This window comes from Rutilus rutilus, assembly GCF_951802725.1.
Source record: "Rutilus rutilus genome assembly, chromosome: 15".
NCBI classification, from domain to species: Eukaryota; Metazoa; Chordata; class Actinopteri; order Cypriniformes; family Leuciscidae; genus Rutilus; species Rutilus rutilus.
Genome location: NC_140220.1, coordinates 13,814,944 through 13,830,764, shown reverse-complemented (window position 1 = coordinate 13,830,764; position 15,821 = coordinate 13,814,944). Strand labels below are relative to the sequence as shown.

Sequence of the window (15,821 nt, the reverse complement as noted above, 5' to 3'; positions counted from 1 at the left end):
CCAGCGCAGAGAACTAACTTTGTAATCCTGCTCAATAAGTGTTTTCTCCCAAAATATGAATTCAGAAACAAGTTGAGGAATTCTGGTAAATCGTTCCCCATGAGCACTTTACACTAGCACTTTTTTTTTCTTTTCTCTGTGTAAAAATATGTGTGTTTCGAGGAATGGCAGTAAATTATAATTACTATAGCTTTTAAAACTGAATGCAGGCACTGTTAGTCTTTGCATGCTGTATTCTCATTAGAACCTGCTCTGTAGACCAACCTATGACAGAAGAGGTCTGTTTAAATACTCTGAACACAGAAGTATAAAGAAGCATTTCAACCCTGCTGAGAGGGGCTACAGTGTGGTTCCTGTTGACCTGCATTCCAGTTCTCCTATGTCATTCGAATGTAATTCACATTTGGGGCCATATAATGAAAAATCTAACATGTTTGATATACTATAAAAACATACACTAACATTCAGAAATCAAAACTTTGAAAAAAGAATATTCTATGAAACGAACATGTAAAAAACAACTTGCTCTGAACTTCTTTAACGTTCTGAAGTCAAACTAAAAGAATACATGACTACCAGTATTTACATGTCTATAGTACAGAGTGTTCAGAAACTTGGCCTGTCATGTCATGATGTAATAAGGTGACATTGTTTAGATTCCGTTATTATTATCCTTGCTCTTTATCGATACTTGTGCCATCTTACTAACCAAGTACACTAACAAAACAAAAAACTTTGTAAGGGCCAGTATTGTTGGTTATAAGAGAAATGATGCCACAACCAGGGGACTGATATTATGTGTTAAAGTTGATTAATTGATAATTGATTGTGTTCCAATTTAAATTGCCATAGTTTTTAAAATTTAATAATATTTGATTAACTTTCCTATCTTAAGATTTAAAGTCGTGTTCAAAAAATAAAAAATAAATCAAGGCATGGAAAAAAAGTTCTAAATGACAATGTATCTTCATATAACAACATGAATGGGTTGAAATCAGCCCCTGGCAATTACAAATTCCCTTAATTTAAGACACACCCTTTTACTGAGTTAGTGTGGATGGGTGTGTGGCTTACCCACATCCACGCCTCTCTGAAGAATGCTGGAATACAGCAGCCACATTACTCCCCCTTAATTAATTTCATCTCCCCCTCTATGCTCCTACTAGACCTTTGCATTTTTCTCAACATTATCTGTCCAGTTGACCTGTTCCATCCTCAAACTCCTGACTCCAGCCAAAAAGACTGTGAAAAATAGGCAAAGAAACGGATAGCAAGAGGTAGTTAGATCATCACAAAAGAGCAGGCTGTCTTCTCAGTTTTATCAACTGCTTGGTCCTGAACTGGCCCCTATCATGCAGAATTTGCCTTTCTTCAGAATAATCTTGCATACATGTGTGTACATATCCACTTAAAGGGCACATTTAGCGCCAAAATACCTCACTAAAGAGGAAAAGTTTGTTGCTTTTTCACAGCTCAGGAGACTTAATTCTTGTGTGCAACAAATTCTTTTGTTATATTTTTGTTACAATTTTGTTACATTTTGTTACAGTGAAAAACAAAACAAGATGTTGATTGAAAGAGATGACAAACTAACAATTAAACCTTTTTCTCTTACACTTCCACCCTTCTCTTTCACACAGACATAAAGTCTGAATGAAACAAAAAGAACGAGGAAGAAACAAGTGGAGTGGGGAGTTTGGCAAGGAGACGAACGTGCACTTGAGTTTGTAATGCAGATAGAGAGATAGGGTGAAAGTAATACTCCCCTTGTGGAATAGATAATCTCCACCCCTTCACACAATGGTCCCTCCCTCTCATGCTCACTGGTTCATTTCAGATATCTGGGTCACTCCCAGCACTCCCCTCCTTATATTTCCCTCAAACAACTCAAACAGCCAGAACTCTGCTGCAGCGCTCTCCGCCTCTCTCTCTCTCTCTCTCTCTCTCTCTCTGCTACAGGTGTGAGGAGAACTAAACCAGCCATTCACAGGCGTCTGTCACTCCTGGCCAAAACCAGACCTCCATCACATAGCATTAAGAATATCATAATACTGACCTGACATTATCTAGAGCATTACACACATATTCTCTTACACACCAACTTCTGTTTTGTCCTAAGACTCGTGGGCCCAGTCAGCTTCACCTGAATAGATACAGTGTGAGTTTCTATGAAGTGACATTCAATACAGGCAGGATGAATTTTGATGAGGTCCTGGACCGGATCGGAGGGTTTGGACGCTTCCAGAAGACGCTTTATGTTTGGATCTGTCTGCCACAGATCTTCTTGGCCTTCCACATGTTGGTGTCTGTCTTCACTGGGGCCGTGCCCCCTCACCTGTGCAGATCCGCCTGGTCAACGGGCAACAGTGGTGGCCCTGGGCCGGGCCTCAACTTCAGCATTGCTCCTGGGGAGTCCTGCACATCCTTTCAGGATGGCCCTCTGTCCCAGCTTAATCATAGTCTACCAATTACAGAGCACCCATCTACCTCAAACAGCTGCGCAGGATGGGAGTTCAGCAAGGAAGTCTTTCTCAGCACTATTGTCACAGAGGTGAGTACTAATCTTAAAATATTTTGGTTGTATAACAGGATGTGGTAGTTTTGTTATGTTACATGCACAACATCTCTTGCATGAAGCTTTCTAAGTCTCTCTCTCTCTCTCTCTCTCTCTCTCTCTCTCTCTCTCTCTCTCTCTGGTGCTGTCGAGCTAGTCATGTATTGTGGTTTAGATGGTTTGGGTGCAGACTGCATTGAGAGTTTTTGGCCTCCTGTAGTGAAGGCATCTAAATCTGCTTCATTAAAGAGATATAGCTCACAGGACTGCAAGATGGACCAATGGAACAGTGTTCCTTTTGGGACATGTGACCAGCGAGATGGGTTGCTTACAGCAGGACCTTTTGGTCAGGACCTCAGAACCTGCTTTGATTTACAAACACTGGATCTGGGCCCAACCTCACAACAGGAGCCGACTATGTGATACTGCTCTCTGCTGTCCAGCTGCTGGGCTGAGGTGGAGGAAAGGCCTGGGGAAGGGTCACAGAGGACCCCGATCTTTCTGTAGTCCAGGTGTATATAGTGAGAAGAGAAAGCTTCTAAACCAAAGTAATTATAAGATCCTGCCAAAGACACTCTGCTCTGTGGTGAAGGGAGATGAGAGTTAATCCCCAAATGTGATTCTGAAATTTCCACAAAAAAAAATCCTCTAGGAGTGCAGTAGGTTGTCACTATGGCAGTACCCTCAAATGGACATCTTTGTACCTTACTTACCCCTAAATGGTTCATATAATCCTTAAGGATACATATTACTACTCAAAGGGCCAGATTTAGTAACAGCTTACGCCAGTGCAAACCCTCTGTTGGCGTTAAAAAGGAGTTTCTTTTCAGACGCAAAATTTATGAGAGGAGATTATTTAAATGATTTATGGTGATTTACTAATGTTTGCACTAGTCAATTTACTGGTATTTGCAACATTATTTACCGACCAAAAAAAGCATGTCTTAAACCAGACGCTAATTTGCGCTTCTCTTGGTAGATTATGTTGCTCATTATGGAAATGATCTGGCTGCATCTGTGTTCTTTATTTTATTTTATTTGCACTTCGTCAGTAGATCATTCACAGAACTTTCCACTCACATCTGCGCTATTTTGGAATTGTGCTCTTAAGCTAATTTGCCCTGTTTAGTAAATCTGGCCCTAAATGTACTAATATGTACCTTTTAGGGGTAGATAATGTACAAAGTTGTGCGTCAAAGACAAGCTGTTGTACCCCTAAAGGTACAAGTTTTGCACATGTTTTTTTCCTAGAAGACTCCTCAAATCCCTGCTGAAAGTTTTTTTTTTTTTTTTTTTTTTTAACTGAAGTCAGTTTCCAGTAGCTGATTTATATGGTAATAAGCTTGTCATTAGTTAATCTAGATGGACGATTAGTGCGTTACTGTACCAAATAGTGGACTGGGTTTTGAGCCAGAAGACCATCTTGGCCAAGCTTGTTAGGACTGATAGATGATTTTGGACCAACAACAACCAGCCGCCATAACTTTGTATGACCTGGTTATGAAGTATACCACTGTTTAATTTTCTTTTTTCCTTGTCACCTTATATTACAGTGGGATCTTGTATGTGAAAATGCCACTTTGAACAACATTGGTTCTTCTATCTATATGTTTGGGCTGCTGGTTGGAGCTGTGCTGTTTGGTGCCCTTGCTGATAAGTAAGTAGCAGAACCTCAAGGTAACTTTAAATACGTAAAAACTTTTGCGTGTCTTGACAAGCTTAAATACCAGGAAGTTTTGGATATTTTACACAAACTGGTTTCTGGAAAACTCTATACACAACACACACGTTCAGCTAAACACAGCAAATCAGCAAGCTGGCAAATATGACTCTGCTTGTGAGAAACACAGTTAATGCTCGGTCACAACTTTGAGACGTCTAGGATGGCTTCTGTCCAGTATGTGGAGTTCTATTTAAGTGGTCTTGGTTTTATTTACTGATATTTATAGGGAGAAGTGGTGATTTGACTTAAAATGCCTTCTTGTGCTGTTGCTAAATCAGAAGGTTTCTGAGGTATTGGAAAGGCAGTGGTTTTAGAGAGCGGCTCTAATAAGCAGCACATGTTCACATTTCAGAGTTGAAGAGACAATAGCAGCACTGTGGTGTGAAAATATTAACTGCTGAATGAACTGAAGGGAGAATAAAGAATGGAATTCTCTAAAATAGGGGAAAGACGACAGACGTTGATAGATGAGACTGTGAACCCTCTACTGTATGACAGTGGTTGCTTCAAGACCCAGATTTTACATTGGTAAAAAACAGTACCAAAATAGGTTATTTCTCAAAATTAAACTTTGATGGTTTCATGCACTTGGCAGCCAGTAATTCACCACGCAAACATTATTGTGGTCAGCACAAATCATGCTTATCTTCAATGCAAGTGAAGTGCACATGTAATTAATGTAGTCTGGGTCATATGATTTTAAGCCAAAATCGTACAAGTACTCCTCGTTACAGACTCTGGAACGATGACATAAACAATCAAATCCACTGCATAGTGTGTTTTCATGATGGATTGGATATTTTAATGCTTTACGTCTGCAGTCTGTAGCAAGGACCCTCTCAAATATTAGGCTTTGGATTGATTCGATGCATGGCCTTTGAAATCAAAGATGATTTGATTTTAAATGTTTCTGTATACATTTCATGGCAGGCTATTTTATTCAAAGCAACTTACATTGCATCCTGGGTGTGTTCATTTGATCAGTCCAAGCATTACCTTGTAATCAAACTCATGTTGTGTTACTAGGACCATTGTCTACTGTTTGAGCTACAGGAATGCGTGAAATATTATACGCAGCCATTTTAGAACAGACTCGTCCCGTCCACCCTTGTGAAAAAGAAGTACACTTTAGCATACTTTTAAAAAGCATACTTATTATGAAAATAATAAAATAACATACTTAAGTGTGACCTGAATGTAATGTTTTTGGATCCTTAATTGCATATTTCAATCATGTATTGACATATATTTGTATTTGCACATAGGTAAAAGCTGCAATTTAGTGCATTTAAAATATATTAACCTTAATTGTATTATCAAATAACACACTACAGTTTATTTAAAGCATGACAAAAGATTATCAAAACATAATGATTTAGTCATTATGTAATGAAAGTGTACTCTAAGTACACTTAAGTGGCCTTTTATTTCCTAAATATTATATTCTCTACGATAGGCTTTACTTTTTAGATCTGAAGTGCACTGTGCACTACAAGTGTTTTGTACAAATTAAGCACACTTCTTTTTTACAAAGGTAGACACATCAGAACCTATTTTATAGGAAATTAATGACTATCTGAGCTTAATTAACTACGCTTCTGTGCTGTTTCAGGTATGGCCGCAGAATTATCATATTGGCTGGTTTAGCAGTACAGGCCATCTTTGGAGTGGGGGTCGCTTTCGCCCCAAATTTCTACATTTATGTCTTGCTTCGCTTCGTGGTGGGCATGACTGTGTCTGCAGTGATTATGAATGCATTTGTGTTGGGTAAGTAAGAGATCCAAGACTCCAAAATCTTGTTCTACTTTGTCAAGCTATCTGGAAATAGAGAAAATTGACTGTTAAAAAGAAATTGAAGCAATTCTTATCATTTTAGTAGCGAGAGGATATTCTTGATAATAGCAATATATTGTAGCACTTTAGAATACTGTTCCATTTATTAATTAATAACTACACAGGAACAAACGAGTAACGCAATATTAACACTCTTGTAACTACTATTAACTAACAAGAAACTCTGATAAATTAGTATGTAATATCACTCAGTTGAATGCGGTAGTTCACTATTAGCTAATTAGTAATTACTATTTCATATTATTAAGGGACTTCTGAGAACTACTATATACAGGTCAGGTTCATAATTAAGGTGAATAAGGCATAATGTATAATTAATTCTAAAGTGAAGATCATGGTAACCCACTAGCTATGACACAATCCTTCAGAAGGAATTACTAATTATTTGTATCAGTATAGTGAAAAGCATGATGACTCTCTAGTAATGACTGAAGTCACTGTAAGCTTTGGAGATTTGTGAAAGGTTCTAGATAGTAATGACTCAAATATAACTACATCCTTCTAAAGGAATAACTAATTATTTGGAACAGTATTCTGCAGTGAGGATCATGGTAGCCCACTAGTAATGCAACCAAATCCGTCCGAAGGAATTACTATCCTGTTTCTTGTTAATAGTAGTTACTAGAATGTTAGTAATGCGTTACTCATTTGTTCCTGTGTAGTTATTTATTAATGACAGAACAGTATTCTAAAGTGTTACCCAATAAATATATCCTTTCAAACTACTGTGGTCCAGACTCGATCAGAATCTGAGATAATGTTTAGTTTGAGACCAGGCCCAGTCAGTGTCTAATGATTTGGAAATTGCGGGGTACTGATCATTGGTTAAATGTAGATAAAAAAGCTGTGGGAAAGCTCAACTACCACTCAATTGTTTCTGGGACTGGGACTTTCTGATTTAATGTGAGTGGAGATTATCGTATAATGTCTGCATTTTGTCTTTTAATTTTGCAGGTACTGAGTGGACGGGCCCCAAAAAGCGCATGCTGGCAGGTATCATCACAGATTATTTCTTTGGTTTTGGCTACATCCTCCTTGCAGGGGTGGCCTACCTCATCCGAGACTGGCGTAAACTGCAGTTGGCCATATCTGCCCCTGGCTTCCTCTTCGTGTTCTACATCTGGTGAGTTGCAGAGAAGCTGAAAACTCTTCTACAGGAAACACAAATAGGCCACATAGGCACATATTCACTTCTCTAATACTGCACAGGAAGAGGGAAGGAGAGAGCGGACGAGGACAATTTGGGATGTTTATAAATGTATCTTATGTAAAGACATGAGACTTAAGTGTCCAAAGCCACTGGAGCCTATGTTCTTGCATGTGTAGATGTGTTCCTGTTATGCATGTGTTTTTTTTTTGTTGTTTTTTTTTTTTGTATTCTCAGGGTGCTTCCTAAGTCTGCCCGTTGGTTAATGGCCAATAAGAAGCATGATGAGGCATTGGATCTAATTCGCAAGGCGGCACTTATTAATGGCAAACCTCTGGTGGACAACGACTTTGAACTCTGTCAGGTGTGGCTTACAAGAGTAAGAAGACTAATAAGTCTTCCTAGTCAGATTTTTTGACTATACTGACATGACTATTTTACGGAGCCCCTAAAGGGTGGTGAAAATTTGGTATTTTTCAAATCTTTTGCGTTCCCTCGCAAAGATATTTGGGTTCCCTTACAAAAACTGTGGTGAGCTCGCCTTGGATAGACACTTCCTGTTTAATGTCTAACTTGGCAGTGTTTTAGACAGTTCCGTACATTAAAAATGTGCGTTTCATAGTGTTTCAACTTGGACTCGAATATAAAGAAATGCGGTCAGTGAGTGCTTAAAGAGTTAAGTAAAGTTGGCAATATATTCACAGATTCGAACTTCCTGGATCAATATATTCGTGAGCTAAACGTTGTTAAAACACAGATGACACCTATTTACAATCATAGAAACGGAGACAACGAGTTACAACCTAATTTTCCTCAAAACAAGCTTTATAATATAAACTGGTCTCTAAGCAGGCAGCTGAGAGACAAGTCCGAATAAGGGACCGTCTGCAAAGTGCAAAACCCAAAACCCATTTGCACATTTTATATTATGAAGAATATTCCATAACTTCACTGTAACACACTGTACTGTCACCAAATTCAGTTCACACATCACTGCTCTCCTGCTGGTTATACAACACTTAGTTTGATATGTATAATTGTTATTCAATATTGAAATTCAATATTTCATAGTTGTTATGATTATTTATTATGAAACAAAACCAATAACTTCACCGTTATTAGAAAAAATATTCAATAACTTCACACTGTTATACAGTGTAATGCCATCAAATTCAGTAACCAAATATCATGCAAAAGCTATGGTTGTGCAAAAGCACATTTTATCAAACTAAGTGTTGTAGTATGACCAGTAGGAGACCATTGATGTGTAAACTAAATTTGGTGACACTACAGTATGTCACATTAAAGTTAATGACTATTTAACGTTTTTTGGGGGTTTTGCACTTTGCAGACGGTCCTTTCATACTTGTCTTTCAGCAGCCTGCAAATAGAGATCAATTTATAATATAAAGCTCGTTTTGAGGAAAATTTGGTTGTAGCTCGTTGTCTACGTTACTATGATTGTAAATCATTTGCTCATGAGTTATTGATCTGGGAAGTTCGAATCTGTGAATATATTGCCATCCTTACTGAACTCCTAAGCACTAACTGACTGCATTTCTTTATATTTGAGTCCAAGTTCAAACACTATGAACTGCTCCATTGTTAATGTACAGAGCTGTCTGAAACACTGCCAGCGGATCATTAAACAGGAAGTGTATGTCAGAGCTCACAACAGTTTTTGTTAGGGAACACAAATATCTTTGCGCGGGAATGCAAATATCTTGGCGAGGGAACGCAAAGTTTCTCGGGGGAACGCAAAAGAAAGAAAAGACCCATCCCAATTTTTTCCCACCACCATGTCCCTTTAGGGGCTCCGTACTATTTGACTATTACTTGCATGTAAAGTGAACAAACCGTGTATCAAAACTTGTTTTCAAAGAAGATTTAAAGCATCACTTCACTCCTCCTCTGCTTCAGGCACTGCCGTTATGTGCCCATTGGCATAAGTCAAGTCAAGTCATCTTCATTTATATAGCGCTTTTAACATTGATCATTAGTTATTAACTTAGGGGCCGCTAACACGACACCGTTTCAACAGAAAACTCTTTAAGTTCTCTCTACTCAAACTTTAAAAACGAGAACCTGTGAGAACGCTGATGGCGTGCATATGCCTATTACGAGTTCAGTCTATAGGTATGCGCGTTTGAATATATGTGCGCAGGCATATAGTCCTTTCCAACAAACCAACCCTCAACAAACTACTTGTCTGGCCTTAAAATGTATAACACAGAATTTGGGAGGGGAGGGAGGCCTTCACAGGGGAGAGACTAGTTGACACTTCAGGACTGCGTTGTTGTCGCGTCCAGGCGCAGGTCCTTCATCAGATCTGGATACAGCCGACTGCGGTAAACCTCGGGATAAACAGAGAGACTAATAATAGTGTAGACGCCATTCTTTTTCTGATGTAACGAGTACATCAGGATTTATGGGAAGTGTTCCCGGTTCCAGCTGATCCAATCTATGCAGCCTAATATTGAATTATAGAAGTCTATAATGTGTTATGTGTATGCTAGGTCAAAGAGATGTGTTTTTAGTCTAGTTTTGAACTGACAGAGTGTGTCTGCTTCCCAGACAATGTTAGGAAGACTGTTACAAAGTTTTGGTGCTAAATAGGAAAAGGATCTACCGCCAGCAGTCGATTTTGATATTCTGGGTATTATACACTGGCCGGAATTTTGAGATTGCAATAGACGTGAAGGATTATAATGCGTTAAAAGCTCGCTCTAGTACTGCAGAGCTAAACCATTTAGTGCTTTGTAAGTAATCAGCAATATTTTAAAATGTATACGATGTTTAATAGGGAGCCAATGTAGTGTTGACAGAACCGGGCTAATATGGTCATACTTCCTGGTTCTGGTAAGAACTCGAGCTGCTGCGTTTTGGACCAGCTGTAATTTGTTTATTAAGCGTGCAGGGCAACCACCCATAAGAGCATTACAATAATCTAGCCTTGATGTCATGAACGCATGAACTAATTGTTTCTGCATTTGTCAATGAGAGCATATGATGTAATTTAGATATATTTTTGAGATGGAAAAATGCGGTTTTACAGACACTAGACACATGACTTTCAAATGAAAGATTGGTATCAAAGAGCACACCCAGGTTCCGACGACGAAGACTTGACAGAGCAGCCAGGAAGTGTTAGACAGTATTCTAGGTTATTATGTGAGGAAGTTTTTTTGTCCAATAATTAGAATCTCTACTTTTTCAGAATTAAGTTGTAGGAAATTACTAGTCATCCAATTTTTTATATCAGCTATACATTCCGTTAATTTTGTGAATTGGTAAGTTTCGTCAGGGCGTGAAGAAATATAGAGCTGAGTATCATCAGCATAACCGTGAAAACTAATGCCATGCTTCCTAATGATATCTCCCATGGGTAACATGTACAGAGTGAACAGCAATGGTCCTAGTACTGAGCCTTGTGGTACGCCATACTGAACTTGTGATGGATAAAACATCTCTTAATTTACTGCTACAAACTGATAACGGTCAGATAAGTGTGATTTAAACCATGCAAGTGCAATTCCACTAATGCCAACATAATTTTCGAGTCTATTTAAAAGTTGTTGTGGTCAATAGTATCAAATGCAGCACTAAGATCGAGTAACACCAATAGCAAGATAAAACCACGATCAGATGATAAGAGCAACTCATTTGTGACTCTGAGAGCAGTCTCAGTAATATGGTATGGTCTAAATCCTGACTGAAAATCCTTGCAGATATATTTTTTTTCTAAAAAGCAACATAGTTGCGAGGATACCGCCTTTTCTAGTATCTTTGACAGAAAAGGTAGATTCGAGATCGGTCTGTAATTGACTAATTCTGTACGATCAAGTTGCGTTTTTTTAACAAGCGGTTTAAAGCGATAGTTCACTTTGAAATTAATTTTTGATATGTTTTAGCTTACCTCAAGGGCATCCAAGATGTAGGTGTCTTTGTTTCCGCAGTAGTTTCAATTTTGATATTTTTAGGTCAAACCGTTCTTGTCTGTCAGTCATATAATGCAGGTCGATGGTCATTGTCTCAAAACACAAGCACAGAGTCCAAATTAAAACAATTCCCCATCATCCAAATGAAACAATTCCCCATCATAAGTACACATTGATGGCCTAAGACACGAAACGAGCGGTTTGTGTGAGAAAACGAACAGTATTTATATCGTTGTTATCTCTTGAAAACAGCACACGTCCAAATGATCTGATGGCGCGGGCGGGTATAGATAGAAACATAGATGTCGCCCTGGCTACTGCAGTTCATTGGAACGAAACCGTAGCCAAGCGACATCTAGTGTATATATCTATACCCGCCCGCGGGCGGGTATAGATGTATACACTAGATGTCGCCTTCGCTACTGCAGTTCATTGGAACGAAACCGTAGCCAAGGCGACATCTATGTATATATCTATACCCGCCGGCGCCGTCAGATCATTTGGACGTGTGCTGTTTTCAAGAGATAACAACGATATAAATACTGTTCGTTTTCTCACACAAACCGCTCGTTTCGTGTCTTAGGCCATCAATGTGTACTTATGATGGGGAATTGTTTCATTTGGACGATGGGGAATTGTTTTAATTTGGACTCTGTGCTTGTGTTTTGAGACAATGACCATCGACCTGCATTATATGACTGACAGACAAGAACGGTTTGACCTAAAAATATCAAAATTGAAACTACTGCGGAAACAAAGACACCTACATCTTGGATGCCCTTGAGGTAAGCTAAAACATATCAAAAATTAATTTCAAAGTGAACTATCCCTTTAATCATAGCCAGCTTAAAAGTTTTTGGTACATATCCTAATGACAAAGATGAATTAACGATACAAAACGACTAACGTTTCGACGCCCATGCGTCTTATTCAGAGTCCTTGGTTCCTTGGTCCTAGCTAGACCTTGGGTTTCCTCTTTTGATCTTTGCGTCCTGTTCCGTGAGCACCAACCAGGCTGAAGCGCAAGTGACTCCTTTCTAATGAATTAACGATATTAAGAAGAGGATCTATGACCTCTGGAAGCATCTCTTTCAGTAGCTTAGTCGGTATAGGGTCTAACATACATGTTGTCGATTTAGATGATTTAACGAGTTTAGAAAATTCTTCCTCTCCTGTAGCAATAAATGAATCGAATTTTTACAATTTTACGACTACAATGCACTCCCTGATGCGGTACTGTAGTAGACGGTTGCATAGTTATAATTTTCTCCCTGATATTATCAATTTTATAAGTGAAGTTCATAAAGTCATTACTGCTGTGCTGCTTGTAAACTTCTGGGCTTGAAGCTTTATTATTCGTTAGTCACTGTTTCAAATAAATTCCTAGGGTTTTGTTTATTTTCTTCTAATAGGGTTGAAAAATAAGCAGATATAGCAGCTTTTAAGGCCTCTATGCAATCGAGCATACTATTATCATATTCATATTGCACAACATGGGGTTAGGTTTAGCTTGGAAATCGAGCTGAAAAGAAATCTTAAAGGAATAATAATTTGTCATCATTCATTTAATTATGTCACTTCTAATCCCATGGAGCAAAAAAAAAAAGAAAATGAAATACAATAAATAGGACCTCTAGCTTAAAAAAACAGCACAAAAGCATCCTATAGCCAGGGTTTTCGAACCCTTCTAAGACCTTCCCCAGCATTGCTCATTTTAGATCTACCTTATTTAACAAAACTGAATTAATTCATGAGCTGATTAGTTGGGTACTCCATGACCTGAACTGGGTATGTCCAAGGGAAACATCCCAAATGTTCTGATCTTTTCTTCCATTCTGTGACAGACATACTTAACAGACATACTGTGAAACAGATTATTTAAAAAGTTGTTGATTGGATGGAGGCAGATCTGAATGTAAGCTTGCAGTCGATAGTAAGAAAGGTGCAGGGTTTAAGCAGAGTGATTGGAGAAGTCCGGAAGTTAGGGAAGAGATGACAAATGCCTAACCCACCACCAACCTAACCTTTGACACCACTTTGCAAATTTTTGAAGTGAACTTTTGCCTGTATGAGGATTAGATTTACTGTTTTCGACTGCCACTGTGAATTTGAGAATGTGAATAATGAATGACACATCTGGTGTGCCAGAACTGTTAGTTCTCGTCCGGTGTGCAACCAGCTGCCAAGGATTCCAAAATTTTGACAATGTTTAGTAGGCTTTAGGAGCTCATTGGAGGGAAAGATTACAAATGAATAACATAAATTTTGTTGTTTCTCACACAAATCATATGGCTTCAGAAGAGTTACAATAGTGGACTAAGAACTGCTTTTAAGATACTTTCATATTGCATTTGTGTCCATTTGTGTTTTGTGACACAAAGTCCACATTCATTGTAATTGTAATTGAATGGAAGAGTAGTTTTTTGTTCTGGGGAGAATGGCATACAGGTTTGGAACAACATGACGGTGAGTAAATAATAGAAGAATTTTCAGACCCACTCTATATTAGATGTCTTTAACTACTATGGACTAACATTTAAAGTAAACATTTTATACAATGCACTTATTGTGTACATGTACATGTTTTTACGTTGTACTTATATTATTATAATTACCTGCATGTAATTATACCTTTAATTAATTTCAGTAATTGCATCTATATTTACACTGTTAACCCTTCCCTTACACCTTAACCCACCCTTAAACCTACCCATACCACTAAACCTGTCCCTAACCTTACCCATATCCCTTTTGCAATAAATCAAAACTACGTACATTGTACTTATTTTTTTATATAAGTACATAGAAGTTAAAGACACCTTATATAAAGTGTGACCGAATTTTCATTTTTGGATGAACTTACCTATTATGGAGCTATGGAGTTGTATTTGCATCTGACATGTAACAGAGTTACAGCTCTCTTCAGAAATGAATATTCAAAATAGTCTCCAACTTGTACAACGGAGTTAGTTTAAGAATACCTTAAGGCGAGACACTACAGGTGAATAGGGTAAAATTTTAAAATAATAGATATCACCATGAAACTTCCTCAGTTGATTACTTACACAAGTATATAAAAAAAATGTATTACAAGTTTTAGAAATGTGTATGTTTAATTATGCAAATTAGGCATTATCTCATTAAATATGCACGATTTTGCATATATTTTCGGTAGATAGATCTGAACATATGATAAAGCCAGGTGTAAAATTCTTTTTTCATTTTGTTTACACACAAGATGAAAATAAAAACTCAGAGGGATTTCAGGATATATGCTTTCATTACCTAGGAAATCAAAATATACTGTCCATAGCCATAAAAAACAGATTTTTGCCATATTTTTTTGATTAAAATGTCACATAAATCAGGCCAGGAATGATTTATTAACAAATCCCTCTGAAAATATCTTCAGAATACTGCTAAGTGTATAACTGGAAAGTTTGGTGTACACAGGTGCTAGATGTTTGTACTGGAGAATGACAAAAAAACGCAAAAAACTCATTTTGAGAAAACGGCAGTTAAAGATTTAAATAGCTCTAAATGAGATTCCGTGGTTAGCTTTAAATCCCCCTTTGGACATTCACGATTGGTTACTGGTAGAAAGGAAATGCCCATATTTGGGTTACATAGCGTTGTGCAGGAGATTCAGAGCTTTACAGCGATACCGGTCATGACAGACTTAAGTAAACAGACGGAGCTCGGCGTGTCGCGTTTGAATGCTAACTTCCTGGTAAATTCGGGAGAAACGTACTCGGTTACTGACGTAACCTCGGTTCTCTCTAGAGAGAGGAACGAGTACTGCGTAGAATACGCTAGGGGAAAATCCTTTTCCACGAGAATACTGAAGCCAAAAAATTATCCTTAATTTTGTATTAATGTAAAACGCGTTGCGGCAGCATACAGACATAGGCGAGGCAGCTCGCGCGCCTATTGGCTGGTCTGCTGGCAACTGCTTAAGCCTATCGAGCGAGACCTAGAGTGACGTCCCGCCGAAACGGCGTGGCTTAGGTCTATAAATACCGCTCGCAGGCTTCATATCTCTGGTTTTTCATAGTCGAAGCAAGAGATTTGAGCAAGCATATGAGATTTGGCCATACTAGACCGACAGTAGTCTGGCCTGTAGTGCGGGAACCTCTAGGTTGTAAAACCTTATAAATGTAGACGGAGAGGCCCAGCCTGCCGCCATACAAATATCTTGCAAGGCAATCCCACTTGACCAGGCCCACGATGAAGCCATGCTTCTCGTGGAATGCGCTTTGACACCCAGCGGGCACTGCATGCCCTTGGTTGTGTAAGCTAGCGCTATTGCGTCCAATTCCCATCTGGATAGGGTCTGTTTCGAAGCGGCTAGTCCCTTAGAACGCCCGCTGAACGAAACAAAGAGCTGCTCCGTCTGTCTAAAAACAGACGAGCGAGACACATAAGCTCTTAACGCCCTGACTGGGCAAAGGGAGCTTTCGTCCATATTTCCTTCAGTGACCGGCAGAGCAGACAGGGAGATGACCTGTGCTCTGAACGGTGTATTGAGGGATTTAGGAACATAACCGTGCTTAGGTTTGAGTATAACTCTAGAGTCATTCGGCCCAAATTCCATGCACGTCGCGC

General features: G+C 38.6%; 1 protein-coding gene across 2 annotated transcripts in view; it reads left to right on the top strand.

Annotated features, from left to right (window-relative positions):
• Positions 1-1,909: 1,909 nt before the first annotated feature.
• The window catches only part of LOC311304383 (organic cation transporter protein), a 42,849-nt gene continuing 28,937 nt past the window's right edge, over positions 1,910-15,821 (top strand). For both annotated transcript variants that reach the window (XM_084431350.1, XM_084431351.1), the window contains exons 1-5: positions 1,910-2,551; positions 4,108-4,211; positions 5,890-6,044; positions 7,086-7,254; positions 7,516-7,642. In XM_084431350.1, coding sequence (XP_084287476.1) covers positions 2,195-2,551; positions 4,108-4,211; positions 5,890-6,044; positions 7,086-7,254; positions 7,516-7,642 — 912 coding nt within the window. In that variant the 5' untranslated portion in view covers positions 1,910-2,194. The remainder of the gene's footprint in view (positions 2,552-4,107; positions 4,212-5,889; positions 6,045-7,085; positions 7,255-7,515; positions 7,643-15,821) is intronic.